Consider the following 23,133-nt stretch of genomic DNA (forward strand, 5'->3'; position numbering starts at 1 on the left):
TTGAGTCGTTTGTGTTTTCTCTTATTTTTGAGACATTGAGATAAGACGTGGCACGGTACTTGTCTATCCCAAATTCAGGTATTTGGTTTTCATGTTACATTTGTTATTCTCGTGGTGTTTTGTCTGATGATTGGTCTGTTTCTGTGTGTGTTGCGTTTCGGTGTTGTGTCGTTGTTCTCCTCCTCTTATATTTAATGCGTTTCGCTCGGTTTTGGTTTGTTACCCCGATTTTGTTTTTTGTCCATGGATTTATGAGTTTTGAACAGCGGTATACTACTGTTGCCTTTATTTGTCACGTTTTGCTGATCGAAATCGATATCCAAATATACTGCATTCAAGGATAAGCAAATACATTTATACATCTACAATCATCGATCAAATGACAGCATATATATCGAGTCTTATGTAGACGAAACGCGCGTCTTGCGTTTAAGATTATAAGCCTGAAACCTTTGATAACTAGTTACTCCACACGTTCGCTGCAAATGCTGGTAGAAGTTTCTTTTCTGAGGGTATCACTAGCTAAAGCCTGGTAGTCAGCACTTCGTCAGTTTCATTAATATCAATAATAATCTGGTCTCTTTTTTTTTATATAAATTTACTGTTTTCAAAAGTATGAATTATTCGACATACTAAGGATTTTCTTTTTACAGGCATATATTTCCTTAACAGAATTTGGCACAACTCTTTGGAATTTTTGGTCCTTATGCTCTTCATCTTTGTACTTGTTTGGCTTTCTAGCTATTTTGATCTGAGCGTCACTGATGAGTCATATGTATCATATTATAAGCCTGGTACCGTTGCTAACTATTTACTATGAAACTGTTATCCTGAAAGATTTAAGCATGCAAATTAATATAACAAAAAAGTACAGAATATGAATAAGGGAAACGGATGCCAAGGAGAGGGGCAGTTGAAACAAAACATACAAAGGTAAATATAAAAAAACAACAAGGAGTTTGTAAACCACAAATCAGGATATTAAGAAAGATTGGCTAAGTAAAAAAGATTTAATTTACAAATAGACAACATAGCTACTATATGTATAACTTATTTTTCATGTTCAAAGTCACGTTAATTAAGAAGGTTTTTGATAAAGGAAAACATTTATTCAATGATGATGTTATCCTGGCAACTGACGCCCATCCCCGGATTCTGTTTTTTCTTGCTGTGTCGAAGACCCTTTAATGGCATTGGACTGCTTTCTACTCTGGTTGTTCTATCTTTGACATATTCCCCGTTTACATTCTCAATCATAATAATATTAAGAATGGTCAGACCGGCTAATGGAATAATGGACGGTTAATAAACACTCAGTCAATTTATTGCCAAGAATATAATAATTCAACCACGTCAAAGATCATAACACCTTTAAAATTTATACAAGGACAAGGAGGCATAACTCTGAATAAAAAGGAACGAAAATACAATTCAGTATTTTGATATACGATAACCAAAAGAAATAAGAATTACGCATACCATTTCCAACGAATCTTTTATCATACAAAAAACCGTGCAAGAATAACTACTCACTGGTAATAATAATAAACAAATATTTTTGAACAATGCAAATATTGTATAGGTGTCTCAATGGCAATCGTACCACATCTTCTTATTTTATATTTATAATTACTTACTGCTAAAAATAAAAGTTGAAAATAAAATTCAAACGTAGAGCAAGACACAGAACATCCAATAGGCATTGTTTTATCTATAAAGATTGCTTCTGTTTGCCTATCTTTCTAGCAAGTTCGCAAGTTGTTTTAAATGAGACACAGGATCGCCCACCAAATCCCTAAGGTTGCTGGTCTGATTTGGTCATATTAAAGCAACACAATATCCAATATACAGAATAGATTATGTGCTTGAAAATGCGATTAATATTTTAACCCCGTCGAATTTGTTAAAAGTTGTTTGACGAGATGCTTTATAGATAATTGCCTAAACATTATTTCAATTCTTCATATAAACACGTAATTAAAACTATATAAATTTTTATTTGCGTATGCGGTATGCAAATAATTATTACGTCATTATTCATTATATACGGAATTCAAAGTATATCCATACGGAAAAAAGTTCTGTATAGTCATTTTTGAATTCTGCAAGATTGGACAGTTGGTATGCTCTACTATTTTATTCAAAGGTCAATACATAGGGTTGTGCGACATACTTTTAACATTTATATGCCCGGAACTTTTTAGAAATTAAGCTTGTACCTTAATTTTGTACTAACCCTCCCTTCACTTCTTGTCTTCCTAAGAAGTAAATTTCACCGCTATTCGTGTGTTTTCATTCTGGAACATACTCAAAATATTCTCTATGAGATGAAACAGACAAATTCTGTATCACCCTGATACCGCGCAGTAATTATTTCTAAGTGACGAACTACTGGGTTGTTGGATTATTGGGTTGTGGGTCTTATGGGTTGTCGTACTAGTTTGCTGTCGGAACAACGGGCCGTCGAACTAATGAGCTGTCGGAACAATGGGTTGTCGGAATAATGAAAAGGGGGCTTGAATTTATACTGATTTTACCACGAGTATTTCCCTTTATTCCGATATTTTACCCATTGCTATCGCTCGTGGTTAACATATTTTGCACAAACTGAGGACCAACCCGTCAGCGGATAAAATCAGTATAAATTCAAACCTCCATGAATTATTTCTTAATTATAAAGTCGATATTTCTAATATTTTCTTCATAAATTGATACAGAGATTTGTGTCTGACATAAATCTTTGTTAACAGATGTTATTTCCTTGGTCTTGACAGTATATGGTTAAATTATTTAATACAATTGCCATTTGAATTCTTGGACGTCTAGATAATATTATAATGTAGACTTTGGACTATGAATCATAACAGAAAACAATTGCTAGTCTGTTGATTCTATAACCGCTAATCACTGTATTACTGAATTACCTTAGGTTAATTCGAACGTGACTTTAGGGATAAACCGCGAGGTACAATATACCCAAACGTGCAAACAGGATTTATACAAATTCTTTTATTCATATCATAATACAAACGAATTAAAAAACATTACTGACCAACTGTGTGGGAGTTACTAACATTTGTACTTTTAAACTGATTTGCAATTGTTACGTTCCCAAGTAACACATATCTGAAAGGGAAAAATAAATTTGGTAGTATCGATATTTGGATGAATGAAATGTACCTATAATCATAAGCCTTGGAATAAAATTAGATCAGACATAAAAGACATATCAATAAGACATCAACACAACGACAAAAATACCTGTACCAAGTCAGGAATATGACAGTTGTAATCCATTCGTGGTTTTATAGCTAGCTAACCCTCTCACTTGTTGACAGCCGCATAAAATTCCAAGCTTTTAATATATCTGATAGGGAAAAGTTTTTGATTATTTCATCATTGCTATATATAGACTATCAAAGATATGATAAACCATCAACACCAAATTTTAAAAGGACAAACATCATTTAATTTGAGTTGGTATAGACTTCTTTATATGGTCGGGTTGTTGTCTCTTTGACACATTCCCCATTTCCATTCTCAATCTTATCCTTATATGAAACATATGTAAACAATCCAATTTATTCCATTCTATTAAAAACAAAATACAACGTAAAGTTCATTATCAAGTAACAAACTCAAAATTATCAAACGAATATTAATAGTTATCAAAGGTACCAGGATTATAATTTAGTACGCCAGACGCGCGTTTCGTCTACATAAGACTCATCAGTGACGCTCATATAAAAAAGTTATAAAAGCCAAACAAGTGCAAAATGAAAAAGCATTGAGGATCCAACATTTCCCAAAAATGTGCCAAATACGGCTAAGGTAATATATTCCAGGGATAAGAAAATCCTTAGTTTTTCGATTTGATAAAAGTTTCGTTATCAGGAAATTTATAATAATGACCACATAATTAATATTCATGTCAACACCGAAGTGCTGACTACTGGGCTGGTAATACCCTCGGAGACGAAACTTTCACCAGCAGTTGCATCGAAACAGTGGTGTTTTAAAATGGTTATCAAATGTACCAGGATAATAAATTAGTACACCAGACGCGCGTTTCGTCTACATAAATCAGTCACATACCTGACTAGCTACAGGTATTTATTCGTGTAGAAAATGGTGGATTTAACTTGTTTTATATCTAGATAAACCTCTTACTTGTATGGTAGTCATAAAGCATTATAAACTAAAGACATCGGATGTATTATTCGGTTCTATGTGTATCATGAGATTTAGCTTGTGTGTGCACTATTAAACATCGAAAAATGTATTGATGTTTCATCCAAAATCTTTCATGTACTAAATTTGAATGTAGGACAGAAAGTCACAGGACAAAAAGTCACAGACAAAAATTCACGGACAAAAAGTCACAGGACAAAAAGTCACAATTCATTTTTTCTGATTATTTTCTTTGAATAAAAAACGCTTATTTCTACATAAATATTTTTGTATTTTTCTTGAGCTATTGTATATTAACCAAAATTGTAAATAAAATGTATCAAAAAAATATCAAAGATGATTAAATAATTGTTAAAAAAACAAAATGTCGAAGTGGCTTGGCACTTAAATGGCTTCATGGTGCCAAGAAATCTTTCTTTTGCATGATTAAAACTAAATAAATCTTTAATTTTCAAGTATAATGACACATTTCCTAAACTTTAATATGAATATATGTATTAAAAAGTAAATATTTCAAGATATTTCTCTTAGTCTTACATCATTACATATTCAAACAATTGTCAACATATTATTTGTGACTTTTTGTCCTGTGACTTTTTGTCCTACCAAATTTGAGACTTTATGTCCTGTGACTTTTTGTCCTGTGACTTTCTGTCCGTTTACCATTAGATGGTACGACGGTGTTACTTAAATGAAACGTGGAAATCTTGAACATTATGATTAGTATTAGGTAAAATTTTAATGAACGTGGGAAAGGTAGAAAAGTGTTTTATTAAAGAGGCACACTTTTCACTATTGAACAACATTGATAATTAATACCTGCTGAGATTATTCACACCAATTTCAGAAAGAACACTTCACAATCTTAAATCATAGGATCTTCTTTCTTTCATTCCATTCCTTATGTATAAAATTGAAAAGAACCTCTTTTCTAAAACGCTCATTAGCTTAAATTATAGTCATCAAAAGTGAATTCCATGTATTTACTGCTGTACCATTGGATTTACGAGACTTGTACTAACTAAATATTGTTATACAGCCTTATTTTTGTGGTTCTTTTTTTTTAATCTAGACCTATATCCATAAAGGTCGGATTTAAAATGTGCTTTCAAATTCCTGATTAGATGTAGATGAAATTTTTACTCTTCCAAAAACTTTTAGACGTAGGTTTTTTTTTAAATGAACATTTCTTAAGTCCATCGTTGACAACACTACAATTTTTTATCAAAAAAACAGCAATAACGTACTATATCTTTGAAATTCTTTTATTGTAATTTTCCATCTTATCTTGAATATTTTGCCCCACTCATACATATATCTCTTTTAAAATCAATTAGTGGTACATAGTTTTTCTATTAAACTATTGGTCTCGGGCTTACTTGATGAAGGTTATTCCATTAACATTTTGTGGTACGAATATCAAACTATACGTAAAATACAAGTAATGGTGAACGATTTCGAGTTTGACATTCAATAAAAGCATTTAATAGAATAACTAAAGGGAGTATATCTACACGACACAAATTCAGCACATGAACAACAACAACAAAAATAAACAACCTAAATGCAAAGGAACAGCGCTAAAATTTCTGTTCTTCATCTAACTACTAGCAGTTACTGACATGCCAACTTCAGACTTAAATTAAAATGATTGAAAAATTATGTCTTCATCACATGAAAATCAAACACGATCCCTCTCGTTAGGGGTTTAGTATCATACCATCATAAGATACATGAGGAGAACATAATTCGTATCATGCCAACAACTAAACATATGTAATTAAAAACCAATTGTTTAGAGAACAATTTAAGGACTTTCCACCAAACCCTCCCCCCATCTCTCTCGATATAAAAACATAAAAATCGAGTTAAGTATGTCATTTTTAGTATCAGATGATAGCATATTGTGCGCTGATCCCAGAAATATATGGTTTCTATCATGCCACCTTTGTTTGAAATAAGGGAGCTAATTTGTTACTTCTGGTTTGAAAAATATCACACCCGGTAAAATAAAATGATAGTTTACTTGACACTGATTAATAGTTTACTTGACACTGATTACCATTGTGTGTTCATTTATATTTGGAACATTTTCAAAGAGCTTTGCATCTATAATAATATCTTTTTTTTTCTGTAAAATATAAAATATTCTAACAAAATCCAGTACAAACAGACAGGGTTTTCTTTCCCACGATGTCCATGAGTATTTAACCATGATAGTGTCATTTGGTCTTTTGTGCCAAGATGTCTCATTGGCAACCCTACCGCATGTCCTTGCATTCTTGAACAATAAAATATGTTTTAACTAACTATCTTCTGTTCTCTATACATATAAATAAGTTTAACCTACTTTTATTCTGTAGCAATTAGTTTCTGTTTGAAGAATATTAGTGTTTGTGTGTGGTGTTTAAACATTCAGCGCGACTGTGATTTGTAGTTGTTGTTGAACAGAGAAAGTGCTAAAATTCGTGTGGAGATAGTATATATATGCAAACATACACTTTATACTTCAAATGAAAAATCGTTTATCTTTAACCGAATAAGGGTTCAATAAGTTTATGAAATAATAATTTATAAAGTATACAATATCAATAAATATGTCAATTGTCCGAAAATATAAAATTTATTCATTTCAGAGAACAATTGAAAAACTGAACTTCTATAAGTAACATGAAATTCAAAAAACGATGTAACAAGGTATCACTTTTAGTGTAATTTGTTACTTCAAACTGATTTAAAAAAATAAGATTCTACGTATTTTTTCATCGAAATATTCTTCCGACGTACGTAGAACAGTTCCATTTAACCTTGTAATAGGTCAAACGTCTACAAAACCAAATGCAAAGGAACAAATGAATTTTTAGCAAAGATCAAAATCTTGAACGTAAAATTGACCTTTGACCTTGACCTAAATTTCAAGTTCATAGGTAAGTTATCTCAAAACGAAAGATCCCAGGTCATTCACTTGTATGGTTGCAATGTATTTGGTATACACATTTTACCCGTAATTGTGACGGTTTGTTTGGAATAAAGATAATAAGCAAAGTTCAAAATTTAGAAATGACCTTGACCTTTAACCTTGAACTTAATTTACTCAAAACAGACCAAGGAATTCATACTAAAGCACTATAGGCCTTTATAACTTATATGGTGTATGATATTTATTCAACATATCACTCATGGAAAATTTTAATAGGGAAATAACTCCCATAAGATGTTACTGTATTACTTCGGTAAAACTTAACCAACACATCATTACGACGAACAATTTGGTGAAAAATTTAATGGATATCTTCTACGGTTTCAGAGTGGAAAAAATTAACAAGAAAAGCGGACGCGGGGAAATAACTCATATAAAATAAGTTTTTGGTTACACAGGATGAGTTGTGAAATCCCCATTACTGTACGACATCATTGGCCACAAATTCATTTCGATATGTCGTAAAACAAAAACAGTATCTCAGACGGCAGAAGAATATAATAATAATCAGAACAAATTAAAGAGGTATAGAAAGACCTAATAAAACAAACAGTTATTCTACATAAGGTCGTTTCTTTTTGTCTGACTGTTTATGCCGTCTTTACACTAAATCCATTGGATGTTGGGTGTGTACTGATTGTTTTTAGTTGTTAGTGGCCTTGAACTAGCTGTCAGCAACTGTTAGTACTCACAGATTTGTACTAAGTGTCTTTTTGTTGCTGGTATAAACATGAACGCGGCCACGTCCACTATGTGTAGTATTTGTATTTATATCCATCGGATTAGTTCAGCCTTTTTCAACTGATTTTTATAATTCGTTCTTTTTTTTGTACTGCTACACCACTGTCCCAGGTTAGGGTGAGTGTTGGGATTACGCCAACATGTTAACCCCGCAACATTCTGTATGTATGTGCCTGTCCAAAGTCAGGAGCCTGTAATTCAGTGATTGTCGTTTGTTTATGTGTTACATATTTGTTTTTCGTTCATTTTTTACATAAAACAGGCCGTATGTTTGAATGGTTTAACATTGTTATTTCGGGGCTTTTATAGCTGACTATGCGGTAATGGCTTTGGTCATTGTTGAAGAACGTATGTGATATATAGTTAATGTCTGTGTCATTTGATCTCTTGTGGAGAGTTGTCTCATTAGAATCATACAACATCATCTTTTTTGTATGTATTTGAGTACCTAATATTTGTACAATAGTTAATACTTATTACAGGATAATCTCTTTTCAGAGATGTTCAATGTCACAGGAAATCCGAAACTTAACTTAAATGTTGAAATCATAATATAAACAAAATACAACAAAAAGGTATAACACACCCCGGTCAAAGACACAGAGCTTCCCATTTTTTTAGAGACAAAAGAAATAAGAGGCTGTCACAACGACAGCAAACCGGATTTATTAGCATTTATTTGTGTCCTGGCAATATCACAAGAACCATTACTGATGATTGGTGAAAGTTAAAATTGTCAATATCAAGTTTGACCTCTATTTTGTCATCAGTATCAACATATTAAAATTTGAAAAGCTTAGATTGAATGGTTTGTGAGTAAATGCAACACCGTGAATGGAAACACCATTTTACGATCTTTCAAGAACCATAACTCCTGAACGGTAAAAGTCAAAATCGTCATTATTAAACTTGACCTCTATTTTGTCAACAGTAACAACATATTAAAATTTGAAAAGCTTTGGTTGAATGGTTCATGAGAAAATGCACGGACACGACTGGAAACACCTTTTTCAATCTTTCAAGAACCATAACTCCTGAACGGTAAAAGTCAAAATCGTCATTATTGAACTTGACCTCCATTTTGTCACCAGTAACAACATATTAAAATTTGGGAAGCTTTGGTAGAACAGTTCATGCGTAAATGCACGGACACGACTGGAAACGCCATTTTTCAATCTTTCAAGAACCATAACTCCTGAACGGTAGAAGTCAAAATCGTCATTATTGAACTTGACCTCCATTTTGTCACCAGTAACAACATATTAAAATTTGGGAAGCTTTGGTAGAACTTTTCATGCGTAAATGCACGGACACGACTGGAAACGCCATTTTCCAATCTTTCAAGAACCATAACTCCTGAACGGTAAAAGTCAAAATGGCCACTATTGAACTTGACCTTCATTTAGTTGTCAGTAACAACAGCTTTGGTTGAACGGTTCTTGAGTTAATGCACGGACAACATTTGAATGCCGCCCGCCCGCCCGACCGACCGCCCGCCCGACCGACCGCCCGCCCTGCCACCCGCCCGCCGAGCATCACCAATATAATAACCAAAAAAAATCCGGTTAAAAATCGGTTTGTTATGTCCGTAATACGGGGCGCCGAATGGGACTCTTGTGGTTTTGTACTCAAAATTCAATTTTGTACGGACAAAAGTGACTTTTGTTCAACAAAAATGAGTTCAGTTTAACAAAATTTGTATCATACTACAAATTTGAAATTTTGTCATACAAAATTATCTATCAGCGGACAAAAGTCACTTTTGTCATGACAAAATTCATTTTTGTTACACAGACTTGACTTTTGTTACCTAATTTGAAAATTGAGCGACAAAAGTCAATTTTGTATTCAAATTAGTTTAGTTTGGTTTCTGTGAACTAATTTGCATACAAAATCGACTTTTGTTACACAAAATTGACTTTTGTTACACAAAAATTACTTTTGTTACACAAAAATTACTTTTGTTACACAAAATTGAATTTTGTTACACAAAATTGACTTTTGTTACACAAAATTGACTTTTGTTACACAAAATTGACTTTTGTGAGACAAAATTGACAAAATTGACTTTTGTCTCAACAAAATTGACAAAATTGAATTTTGTCTCAACAAAATTAACAAAATTAAATTTTGTCTCAACAAAATTGACAAAATTGATTCACAAAAGTTCATTTTGTTTCACAAAAGTCAATTTTGTCTCACAAAATTGAATCTTACCTTACACAATTGACTTTTGTGATTTAATTTCCATATCAGGTAACAAAAGTCAATTTTGTATGCAAATATGTTTATATTTGCATACCTTTAAGACAAAATTGACTTTTGTCATGACAAATATGAATTTTGTCTACAAAAATGAATTTTGTCATGACAAAATTTTTCATCACAAAATTGAAGTTCTCACAAAACAAGTCTGTAGCACATAGTTTTGTAAGACAAAAATGATTTTGTTATGACAGAATTGAATTTTGTACAAAACCACAAGAGTCCCATTCGGCGCCCCGTACGTAAGGTATCACAGCGTTTCAAAAATGATTGGCTTCAATTTAACATGCTTGAAAATGGGTCGTAAGTACGTACACCACTTCATTATTCAGATAGTTTTGAGGTTGCTACATGTTAATCAGATGTATCTATTAGAAATCTACGAATAGACCTTTAGTAAATGGACTTAAAAATAAACTACCATTTGACTTTAATTACAATATTATGAAATAGCTCAAGGTGTGAATGTTTCGGTTCCCACGATGTCCGGGAGCAATCAACAGAAAAATTGGAAACTTTTTATTCGGACACGCCTACATTTTTACTGCCATCTTAGATGATGAACTGCCTATGGTATAAATAGCAAAACTTCAGTAAGAAAAGGATTACATTGTTGTACTGAAAAGATTTTACTTCTCTAAATATGAGAATGTTATATTTCGTGGGTCTTTTTTCTGTGCTTGTGGGTCTGTCTGATTCATCTCCAGTAAGAGACGTGCAGGTAAGCATTAAATTTTGTACAATTAACATAATAAGGGAGCAAACATTCAAGGGGGGAAGGTATGAGTTTTTTTTCTTTTTTTCGACACGATCTATCAGATTATTTTTTTTCAATATAAGATATTGGGGGAACTTGCATTCAGAAGATACATTTTTTCATCTCATCTGCTTGACCAGAATATTTTTTTTTCATCATATTTGGGATCAGAATATTTTTTTAGAAAAAAAAACCATTTAACAAATACGGTAATATGGAATAGTAATTTTTTTTAAAGTTGGGTTGTGTTCTCCTATTCGTCGTATTTGTTTTTGTCCGGTTCTTGCCTGTATATAAATTCGACTTATGGCTTACGATTGGCTCCTTTATATCTACTTCTTTTGTTTTAAAACTTTAAAATAATTGATGTACCATTAACTTTTGGGGGTGAAATATAAAATAAAAATATCAAAATATTAGCATCTATGATCTCGATTTGACAAAACAGTAGCTCTGAAAATTAAAATAAATACTCTTTTCTTTTGAAATGCAACTAAAAATATTTGAAACTACTATAAAAAAAAAAAGAAGATGTGGTATGATTGCCAATGAGACAACTATCCACAAAATACCAAAATGACACAAACATTAACTATTAAAAAGGATAAGACATATCCAATGTCTCATATGAACATATGCAATGTATTATTTACTGCCTTCTTTTTAATAGAATCGCGAGTTTGATTTGCATAATGCCATGAAATATGTTCATGATCGACAAAGCATGAGGGAAGAGTTAGGGAATGCAACCGTGGAGGAAAGAAAGGAATTTATTCAGTCAATCCAGAACGACTTCAACGACATCGACGCTTTATCAAATAAAGTGATCGCACGTGAGTTGTGTTGGGATTTGTGTTTTGTGTTTTTATTTTCATTTACTACGTTTTTAGTAATGTCTTTGAGTAAGTACCGATGATTTAAGCTGCACACAGAGACTTAATTAGCGATAAGGTTGATCATACCAAGTGAAGACTTTCAAGCGCAAACAATGACATTTTCCGTTATGTAAATTAATATATTTCCGAGTATTTCCAGTAACGTTTTTGTTTTGCTCTTGTATATCCATTCTGAACTGATGGTCACTTAATGTATTTTCCGGTCGTGTCTTATTAATCTGTAAACGGGACCTCGGTGGTCGATTTATCTAAATAGTGACTGTCCAACTACTGTATCACTCGCTTGTCAACTTTGGGGTTGTGAGTTCGTAACTCGCATATGACAGATGCATACGACTCAAATCTTTGATAATTGGTTGTTCTCTTTGGACAATCCGGCTTCCTCCACTAATAAAAACTGATCGTCAAGAAACAGCAAGTAGTGCCGAAAGTGGCGTAAACCACCAACCAATTAATCAATTAATCTGTCACTTTATTCTGGAAATCATTGTCACGTCAACTGAAAATAAAATAAATCTTTCCTATTCGAAAACTTTTTTTTGTATGTAAAACCCTATTTTAAGACTCAAAATTTAGTTCAGATTTAAATGTCCTTTTATACTAGTGTTACTTGATATCTTTTACATTAGATGACTGGACAACAGAACTAGATCTGACTACAGAGGAAGTTATGATCCTCTTCCACCTGCGGATTATGGATTCCTATCTGCCAAATGTTGGAGGTAGGTAGAATATTATGTCGGACCAATGGCAAATTGTTTTAATAAAACTAGTTCAAAGAAATGGAATTAACGTATCTGTAGTAAAAGACAACCTTACAGTTGTCAACTTAAAAATAACGACGGAAAGCGCTATTCACATGACAAGTCAGTTCTTTCATATATATCTTGTTGATAAATTGACAATGTCATGGCTAAAAACGAAAAAGAATGGACAACCAATTATAGTATAACAAACATAACATAGACCGAGCATCACGAACCACGCCAAAAACTGGGGGGATGATCTCAGGTGTTCAGGAAGGGTAAGCAGATCCTACTCCACACCCGCCATGTTGTTTATGTTAGTTCAAACCCAGTAATAAGTCTAATCGTCACACCCGTCATGTTGCTTATGTTAGTTCAAACCCAGTAATAAGTCTAATCGTCACACCCGCCATGTTGCTTATGTTAGTTCAAACCCAGTAATAAGTCTAATCGTCACACCCGCCATGTTGCTTATGTTAGTTCAAACCCAGTAATAAGTCTAATCGTCACACCCGCCATGTTGCTTATGTTAGTTCAAACCCAGTAATAAGTCTAATCGTCACACCCGTCATGTTGCTTATGTTAGTTCAAACCCAGTAATAAGTCTAATCGTCACACCCGTCATGTTGCTTATGTTAGTTCAAACCCAGTAATAAGTCTAATCGTCACACCCGCCATGTTGCTTATGTTAGTTCAAACCCAGTAATAAGTCTAATCGGTATGTTAATACATTCTAAGTTATGTGCGAATGAATTCTGGCAAACTTTTTTTAAATGTTGCCAATACATTACAGATTTTGAAATTTCAAGGTGCCTACGATTGTGCAAGAAAAATCCAACCTTATTTGCATGTGCTTGTGTAAATGAAAAACAACAATATTGATATAGTAATGGTTTTGTCATTTTTCAATACTACACCGGCAGTATAATTCATGGTGCTGTCATGGTGCTGTCATAGTTAGCAACTTGTCTGAAATCAGGTCGAGTTAGTGATTTAACACGTGACAAGAAAGTTTTTAATCTTTGAACATGTATAAAACCCTTTTCAATAGACAGATACCTTTTGGGGAAATACTGGTATTTTGTTTTAAAGTACCTGTGTCTTTAAAACAACAGCTAGGATAATGAATGTAATCTTACCAAAGAAATATGAGAATCTTTTTGATTTGTTACAGGCGGCCCCAGAAGTCTTTTCTTGGGTGATTGTATTAAAGGTACGTATGTATTTACTGCTGTAAAAAGTGATCACACATGCTTCATAACTATTATTTAATTACATCATGAAAATATTTATGATTTTAAATAAAAAACGCATTTGATTGAGGAATCGGATCGGGAAATCGAGAAAAAAAGGGAAATCGAGAAAGCACATAAGCGAAAACGCGAAATGAAATTCTCGATTTCGTGTTTTCGCTTTCTCGCTTTCCCAATTTGACCAATTTCTCCATTTCTGGATTTCCCGATTTCCCGAATTTTCAATTTCTCGATTTCTTGATTTGGACCGATTTGTGTTGGAAAAGTGACAGGAGAAAACGCGAAAACACGAAAAGGGGAAATGGCCACATCCGGCCACCATAGGAACCTGCTGTTCAATGGTTGTCGTTTGTTGATGAGTTCATGGGCGTTTCTCGTTTCTCGTTTTTAACTCACCTTGCCCGAAGCTTTTCCTATCACTTTGCGTCCGTCGTCCGTCGTCGTTAACTTTTACAAAAATCTTCTCCTCCGAAACAACTGGGCCAAATTAAATCAAACTTGGCCACAATCATCATTGGGGTATCTAGTTTAAAAAATGTGTCCGGTGACCCGACCAACCAACCAAGATGGCCGCCATGGCTAAAAATTGAACAAAGGGGTTAAATGCAGTTTTTGGCTTACAACTCAAAAACCAAATCTGACAAAGTAAAATTGTTCATCAGGTTAAGATCTATCTGTCCCGAAATTTTCAGATGAACCGGACAACTCGTTGTTGTGTTGCTGCCCCTGAATTGGTAATTTTAAAGAAATTTTGCTGCTTTTGGTTATTATCTTGAATATTATTATAGATAGAGATAAACTGTAAACAGCAATAATGTTCGACAAAGTTAGATTTACAAATAAGTCAATATGACAAAAATGGTCAGTTGACCCCTTTAGGAGTTATTGTCATTTATAGTAAATTTTTAAATCTTCTCCTCTGAAACTACTGGGCCAAATTATTCCAAACTTGGCCACAATCATCTTTTTGGTATCTAGTTTAAAAAAATGTGTCCAGTGAACCGACCATTCAACCAAGATGGCCGCCATGGCTAAAAATAGAACAAAGGGGTAAAATGCAGTTTTTGGCTTATAACTCAAAATAAAAGCATTTAGAGCAAATCTGACAAGGTAAAATTGTTCATCAGGTCAAGATCTCTCTGTCCCGAAATTTTCAGATGAACCGGACAACTCGTTGTTGTGTTGCTGCCCCTGAATTGGTAATTTTAAAGAAATTTTGCTGTTTTTGGTTATTATCTTGAATATTATTATAGATAGAGATAAACTGTAAACAGCAATAATGTTCAGCAAAGTAAGATTCAAAAATAAGTCAACATGACAGAAATGGTCAATTGACCCCTTAAGGAGCTATTGTCATTTATAGTCAATTTTTAACAATTTTCATAAAATTGGTAAATTTTTACTAACATTTTCCACTGAAACTACTGGGCCAAGTTCATGATAGATAGAGATAATTGTAAGCAGCAAGAATGTTCAGTAAAGTAAGATATACAAATACATCATCATCACCAAAACACAATTTGATCATGAATCCATCTGCTTCCTTTCTTTAATATTCACATAGACCAAGGTGAGCGACACAGGCTCTTTAGCGTTGTTTTTTTCTGTTTGAATTATTTTACACTTGTCATAAATAATTTTTCGGGCCTTTTACAGCTTGCTGTTCGGTGTGAGTCACTGCTCCGAGTTGAAGACCCTACTTTGACCTATACCGGTTTAATACCTTAACAAATTGTGTCTTGGATGGATATTTCTCATTGACACTCATACCATGCATATCTTCTTTTATTCCATATTAGTATTATTTTAGTAGGTTTCTCTATATGAATATAATTTTGAATACAAAAGCATTTTCACCTGAGAAAGTGTTATTCACCGCGCTAAACGTCACGCGCTTTTATCGGAATGTGGAATAAAACAATCCCTCTTTTGTTTCGGTAAATATGGGGTTTGATTGACTTTAAAAAAAACTGATATTCACTTCGACCGTCGGCCTCAGTGAATATCATTTTTTCAAAAGTCAATAAAACCGCATATTTGCCTCATCAAAAGCCAGTAATTGTATAATATCTACTTTTGTGCAACTAACACATACGTCATACTACTTAAATTATTTCTTTATTGTTTTACAGCGTATTTGGAAACAAATTTCAGTAGCTTCGACACATTCGAAGAGGCAAGGATGGGAGCTATGGTGCAAATTATAATGTGTGGAATGATTGGCATGCAAACATTAGAGAACGTATTAGATATAAGTGACCTTACTGGTTAGTATACTAATTAGAACGTATTAGATATAAGCGACCTTACTGGTTAGTATACTAATTAGAACGTATTAGATATAAGCGACCTTACTGGTTAGTATACTAATTAGAACGTATTAGATATAAGCGACCTTACTGGTTAGTATACTAATTAGAACGTATTAGATATAAGCGACCTTACTGGTTAGTATACTAGTTAGAACGTATTAGATATAAGCGACCTTACTGGTTAGTATACTAGTTAGAACGTATTAGATATAAGCGACCTTACTGGTTAGTATACTAGTTAGAACGTATTAGATATAAGCGACCTTACTGGTTAGTATACTAGTTAGAACGTATTAGATATAAGCGACCTTACTGGTTAGTATACTAGTTAGAACGTATTAGATATAAGCGACCTTACTGGTTAGTATACTAGTTAGAACGTATTAGATATAAGCGACCTTACTGGTTAGTATACTAGTTAGAACGTATTAGATATAAGCGACCTTACTGGTTAGTATACTAGTTAGAACGTATTAGATATAAGCGACCTTACTGGTTAGTATACTAGTTAGAACGTATTAGATATAAGCGACCTTACTGGTTAGTATACTAGTTAGAACGTATTAGATATAAGCGACCTTACTGGTTAGTATACTAGTTAGAACGTATTAGATATAAGCGACCTTACTGGTTAGTATACTAGTTAGAACGTATTAGATATAAGCGACCTTACTGGTTAGTATACTAGTTAGAACGTATTAGATATAAGCGACCTTACTGGTTAGTATACCAAAACCAATCGATCTATTAACTGGTTGAAAAAAGTTAACCACTGTTGAACATGGCCCATTAATACTTTAATTGGCACATTGATTTTATTTTTTTAGGGCCCTTGGTCCACAGAGAAAAATCCTTCCAGATCACTAAATCACTACCGAATTTCTATGCTTAACTAAATAAATACAGTAAAACATAAAGCTTTGAAATATGAGGCTAGATAAATCTTTGTTTGCCTTGCACCATTCTAATAATGCCTTTTTGTCCATTTTGTAATTCATAGACGAATTACTCAAAATTTCTACCAGTTTTAGAATGTCGTTTTCAGTTTTATTCAGCCTTTGGCCCAACAGAAGTTCCATGATGTTTATTATTGACAAATAAATAATAACAGCTTTTTGTGAGAAATGTATCCAGAAAAAAAACAATAAAATATAACGTGACGGTACCCAAATTGCACCTATTTTGACAGTTTTTTCACCTACGTTTTTTTATGATCAAGAAAAAAATATCCAAACTGTGTTGATTTTGAAGCCCTATCCTTCTTTATTGTATAGGTACACCAATTTATTTTTTAATCCATATTGAGTCATAAAAAAATGGGTTTGAATCAACCTCCAAACCTTCCATGATTCTGTAATGAGGAGTACCCAAATTACATCCATGCTTAAATTCACATCGTCAAAAGTCTAATAACCGAGCTTTTGTTTAATTTCTTCAAATATTTTGAACAATTGAATATTATTCCATGCTTACTCTTCATACTTTACGAAATTGATACTTATAATACATTGTATTTGCTAATTTTTAAAAGGTGACGTTTTGATGACGGCGCATGGTGACGTTTTAGTACATTTTGCTTTTTTAGTAAACAGTCCATCTGTTGATAAATACTGTGAACGTTTTGTGTATATCTAAATATGTTTACCTATGTTGAAAGACGTGCATAGTATCAAAACATAAAAATACAAATTGTTTAGTCTCTAGGAAATCTTGTAAGATTTCTGTTGTTATTTTTTCTAAATAGGTGCAATTTGGGTACTCGGTGCAATTTGGGTACCCTTTCGTTACTCATAACATATTGTATTTGCTAATTTTAAAAAGATGACGTTTTGATGACTTCGCATGGTGACGTTTTCGTACATTTTGCTTTTTCAGTAAACAGTCCATCTGTTGATAAATACTGTGGACGTTTTGTGTAAATCTAAATATGTTTACCTATGTTGAAAGACGTGCATAGTATCAAATCATAAAAATACAAATTGTTTAGTCTCTAGGAAATCTTGTAAGAATACCATTGCTATTTTTTCTAAATAGGTGCAATTTGGGTACCCTTACGTTAGTTGACTCCAGGCATATTAAAACAACCAAAACAATTGTCTGAAATTGATAGATGTAATCAGTCACGTACTGAGAGAACTTTCAAAAGGTTGTCGCATAATTATATCAAATTTTCTATATCCATACAAAAAAATTGCTGATCCTTGAGGTTGTGGTCTAATTGGCAAACTCTTCACAAGAGACCAAATGACGCAGAAATTACCAGCTATATGTCACCGTACGGCCTTCAATTATGGGCAATGCCCATACCGCATAGTCAGGCTCCAAAATGAAAAATGTAAAACAACCGACCGTGCAAGGGCTGTATAGCCAGTCAAGGTTCTTAAAACTTCCATTTGTTGTATGTAAAACAATTCAAATGAGAAAAACTAATGGTCTAACTAATGGACAAACAATTAACGAAAAAAACAAATATGTAACACAACAACAAACGACAACCACTTTTAAAATTACAGGCTTCTGACTTAGGAGAGGCACAAACATAAATACGTCATGTCCTGTCCGTCTACTCTGAATTTCTTCATCGTTTTACCTATTTCCCTTTCATTTATTTTCATTCTTTTCTTCAATTTCAAATGAAGATTTTTCCATCTCAAACTATTATGGCTGTTCGATTGTACACATGAAACAAACAAACGAAAAGATAAATCGAAATGAGACATAATTTGTTTTTATCGGTTTGGAATAGATAGTACTGATGAAATTTTCAAATGATAACTCATATCGCCTGGACTTCACCTTCCATTCTCGTCTGATAACCATTATATATTTAAGGGGAATTCTTTTGCACAACACACAGTTATTTGTGTCTTAGAATCAAAAATATAAACAATTCTTATAATTATCATCATTTACTTGAGGTTGAGATTTAGATATATAATATTGTTATGACACGAAAGTTGTATTGTAAAGAAATCCAAATGACTAGCGTCGTTGAACATTTTTGTTAATACATCTATCCGATATATGTATCATGATTTTGAAGTTTTTTGTTCACAAATGGCGAAGGTATTCAATCAGTATGGTATTCCTTTATAGATTTTTTTTCCTGCATAAATAAACATATAATATTTTTTGATAGATAGTGATTTTGAATGTTTGGACACCTTGGCAGCCATATTGGAAAAAGTTTCGAGGGGCGTGACAGAAATGTTCACAATTGGCCGATTCTTCGAAGTACTTTTGACAATTGACGGTGCGCAATACGACGATCCAGGTAATTACTAGTATATAATGCATAAACTAAAATAAAATAGTTTATTAAATGTTTATTATTACACCATTTCAAAACTACACTTAAACTCTTAATATTTTGTATTACGATTTTTTTTATTGAATGTGACGACGTCACAGTCGAGAAGTTTCTTCTATTTCGGTTTCAATTTCTAAGACATTTCAACACCCATGAAGTAACTCCGAGTTTGATAATAGTTGTCCGAAACATCACCCTGTTGTCAATCACACTGGATTTAAATGTTGAAATATAACAACGGTCAAGATTTTAACTTTTTCGGATTTCAGTTGTCTACCACCTTGTCATATTAAGAAACCACTTGCATTCTGGTTGTGTATGTATGAAACATGACAACAATCAAGAAGTAACTGTTATTTGGGTTTTAGTTGTCTATCACCTTGTCGTATTAAAGAAACCACTTGCATTCTGGCAACTTCCGAAGAAAGGTTGTCGGCTCTCCGGACATTCCCGAAGTACTGCGTTTAAAAGATTGCCGAGTTTATGAGCTTCGGTCCTTGCTTGGAAGTTGGCATTCTGACTGTGTATGTATGAAACATGTCAACAGTCAAGAAGTAACTGTTATTTGTCTGAAATATTACAACGGCCAAGTTATTAACTTTTTCGAATTTCAGTTGTCTACCACCTTGTCATATTAAAGAAAGTTGGAGTTTTAAAAAACCACCGCCAAAAAGTAACCCATATCCTTGTTAGGGAGCTACCATTTGATTTTTTTTTTGGGGGGGGGGGGGGGGGGGGGGCTAGGATGAAATTTGAAAAAATAGGCAGGACAGGAGTTTTGAGTAAAAAAAAAAGGCAGGATGAGACACTTGCAAAAAAAAAGTCAGGATGATAATTTATGTAAAAAAAGTCAGGATAAACTAAAAAAAAAAAAAAGCAGGACCGGATAGAGTGAAAAATAAAAAGGCAGGACAGAGATTACAACTAAACAAAAATGCAGGACAAAATTTTTCATCCTAGCTTTAAATTCGCAGCAACGTCCGGCCAGAATGAAAACCAAACAAAACACAAATAATCAATCAATTGAAAAAAAACTACTAGTACTATAGCAGATATTAGTCATCCGCGATTCGCAATAAAACAGTGTCAACTGGTAAAGTTAACTACATTATTTTAACGTAGTTTCGTATGAATTCCAGTTTCATATCTAACTATTGCAGACGGACCATCTGTTCCCGCATTCACATAAAGAGTATTAGGTACTATTCTCTGTGATAATGAAAATATTTTCCATCTGACAACTGCAGTTATTACTATTCATTTTTATCATTATTTGTTTTTTTCCGTTGTGTTATAGTAGTCTCAGATAGTCTATTAAAAATCTAAAAATCTTACAAAAAAATATGATATTTGAAATATGATATTTGAAATATGATATGCCAATTTGTTTTTAGAATCTTTTAACAAAGCTTTGAAAGGCAAGGCTTTAGCCAAAATGGACCGTGAACAAGGTCCTAATGGTAATAAAATGAGACCACCAAGACCAGGTCAAAATGGCGATGACATGAGACCACAACGACCAGGTCAAAATGACAATGACATGAGACCACAAAGACCAGATCAAAATGACAATGACATGAGACCACAAAGACCAGATCAAAATGACAATGACATGAGACCACCAAGACCAGATCAAAATGGAAATGACATGAGACCACCAAAACCAGATCAAAATGACAATGACAAGAGACGATGGCTATCAGATGTTGACACGAGACGAGGAGCTCAATGGTCATTTTTAAATCCATCATCCAGACTACATGGATTAAGCAGCATTCACGCCAGAAAGTTGGCTGATATTATGAAGGATTTCAGATCGTCAAGATTAAGAACCTCGTGATGTATTGACTGATCAATGAAGATAAAGTATGCAACTGTCTGCACAATTGATTTGTTTTGATCTAATGTAGAAAATGTATTCAATAATAAAAATAAATCTAGTAACGTGTTTGTCACGTGACATTATTTATTATGTGATGTTTAATCGAAAGCTTTAAGAAATAGTTTTTTAGTGTAGATGTTAAGGTTAACAAAAACCAAGAATGCTGACTGATTCAATTAAAGTTCATTTCACTTAAGAAACACCTATTTATGACACGTGTTTGCAACTCTTATTGTATCTAACTTTTAAGAAATATGTCAATATACTAATAAGAAGTTGTGGTGTTATTGTCAATGAAACAACACCAGAGACCAAATGATAAAATCAGTTTAAGGGCTTCCAAGTGCTCCAGGAAACCTCTTTCTAAATAATAAAAGTGTATTTAATCAGCAATCTATTAAAGCCGGGCTTCAAAGTTATTGTGAAAGTGCCTATTCTAGAGGTGGCGTAAATGTGATGTGAATACTAAAAATTCCAAAGATCTTTTAGAGTACTTACAATCTAAGATTCTTTCATCATGCAATAGTATTAAAACATTTGAATTTTCTACATTTCAAACTAAAAAGACAAATTAAAAGAGTAGGTAAATGCTATGTTTCATAAAAAAAAAATGGCCAACGTAGATACAAGTATCTTGTCTTACGGAGGGATAAATCCTACTTTGTAAAGGATCACTCTGATTCAAACAAAACATTCTCTGAAACGGACATTGACAAGATGCTTAATTTCTTGATTGAAAACATATTTGTTACGTTTGGAGGACGTGTTTTTCAACAGTCTGTCAACATTCCAATTGGAACCTACTGTGCCCTTTCCTTGCCGACTTTTCTTTATTATTATGAGGCTTCATACAGGAAGAAAGATAAGAAGTTAGCAATGTTCTTTAACCTTACTTGATGTTCCCTCAATTTGGTGACTATGTTGAACGCGTCTATCCCATCGAACTAGAGATAACAGATACAGCTAAGTCTTGTCTCATATCTTGACTTACATCTAGAAATTGACAATGAGAGTCGGTTGAAAACAACAACACTTTACGACAAAAGAGATGATTTCAGCTTCCCAATTGTGAACATTCCATTTCTATTTAGCAAGATTCCAACAGCGCCTGCATACAGAGTATATATCTCCCTCCCAATTGATACGATATTCCCGGGCTTATATTTCCAATCCTGGTTTCCTTGATGAAGGGTTGCTCACAAGGAAGCTATTAGTCAACAGTTACAAATGGGGAAGTTGAAATCATCACTTCGTAAATTTTACGGACGACATCACGAGTTGGTTGACCGTTATGGAATAACCGTTTAACAGATGATATCGGATATATTCCTGTCGTCGTAACTACAATCTCATTCCCTTTTCATGATGTGACCTACCGAATTATACTATTTACCGGATTTGTAATAGCATGTGCAACATGACGGGCGCCACATGTGTCGCATGATCTGCTTACCCTTCCGCAGCACTTGAGATCACCCCTAGTTTTTGGCGGGGTTTGCGTTGCTTAGTCTTTAGTTTTTATGTTGTTTCATTTGTACTATTATTTGTCTTTTTCATATTAAACCATAGCGTTGTCAGTTTATTTTCGATCTATGAGTTTGACTGCCCCTCTGGTATCGTTCGTTCCTCTTTTCAACGTACGGCAATCAACAATTAACAAAACCCATATCGCATTGTAAGCTATAAAACTTGTTTATATAAAGCTATAAAAGGCATCGAAATGACACAGTGGTGTAACAGTACAACATAAGAACTGGTTTTTTTTTGTTCTGTCGTTTTCCCCCCTTACATTTGGTTTGG

General features: G+C 33.3%; 1 protein-coding gene across 1 annotated transcript; it reads left to right on the forward strand.

Annotated features, from left to right (window-relative positions):
- The first annotated feature begins 10,715 nt into the window (after window positions 1-10,715).
- LOC134718308 (uncharacterized) lies at window positions 10,716-21,410 on the forward strand. Its single transcript, XM_063580806.1, has 7 exons — window positions 10,716-10,898; window positions 11,605-11,767; window positions 12,460-12,552; window positions 13,751-13,789; window positions 15,962-16,096; window positions 19,281-19,415; window positions 20,846-21,410. The coding sequence occupies exons 1-7, from the start codon at window positions 10,821-10,823 to the stop codon at window positions 21,289-21,291; spliced, it is 1,089 nt and encodes a 362-aa protein (XP_063436876.1). The 5' UTR covers window positions 10,716-10,820; the 3' UTR covers window positions 21,292-21,410.
- Window positions 21,411-23,133: the final 1,723 nt, after the last annotated feature.

This window comes from Mytilus trossulus, chromosome 1 (genome assembly GCF_036588685.1).
Source record: "Mytilus trossulus isolate FHL-02 chromosome 1, PNRI_Mtr1.1.1.hap1, whole genome shotgun sequence".
In the NCBI taxonomy this organism is placed as follows: Eukaryota; Metazoa; Mollusca; class Bivalvia; order Mytilida; family Mytilidae; genus Mytilus; species Mytilus trossulus.

Excerpts from the sequence above, each read along its gene's own strand:
- LOC134718308 (XM_063580806.1), top strand. The coding sequence starts at position 10,821 with ATGAGAATGTTATATTTCGTGGGTCTTTTTTCTGTGCTTGTGGGTCTG. Across the intron at positions 13,790-15,961 it reads CTTGGGTGATTGTATTAAAG|CGTATTTGGAAACAAATTTC; the intron begins GTACGTATGTAT and ends ATTGTTTTACAG. Across the intron at positions 19,416-20,845 it reads TGCGCAATACGACGATCCAG|AATCTTTTAACAAAGCTTTG; the intron begins GTAATTACTAGT and ends ATTTGTTTTTAG.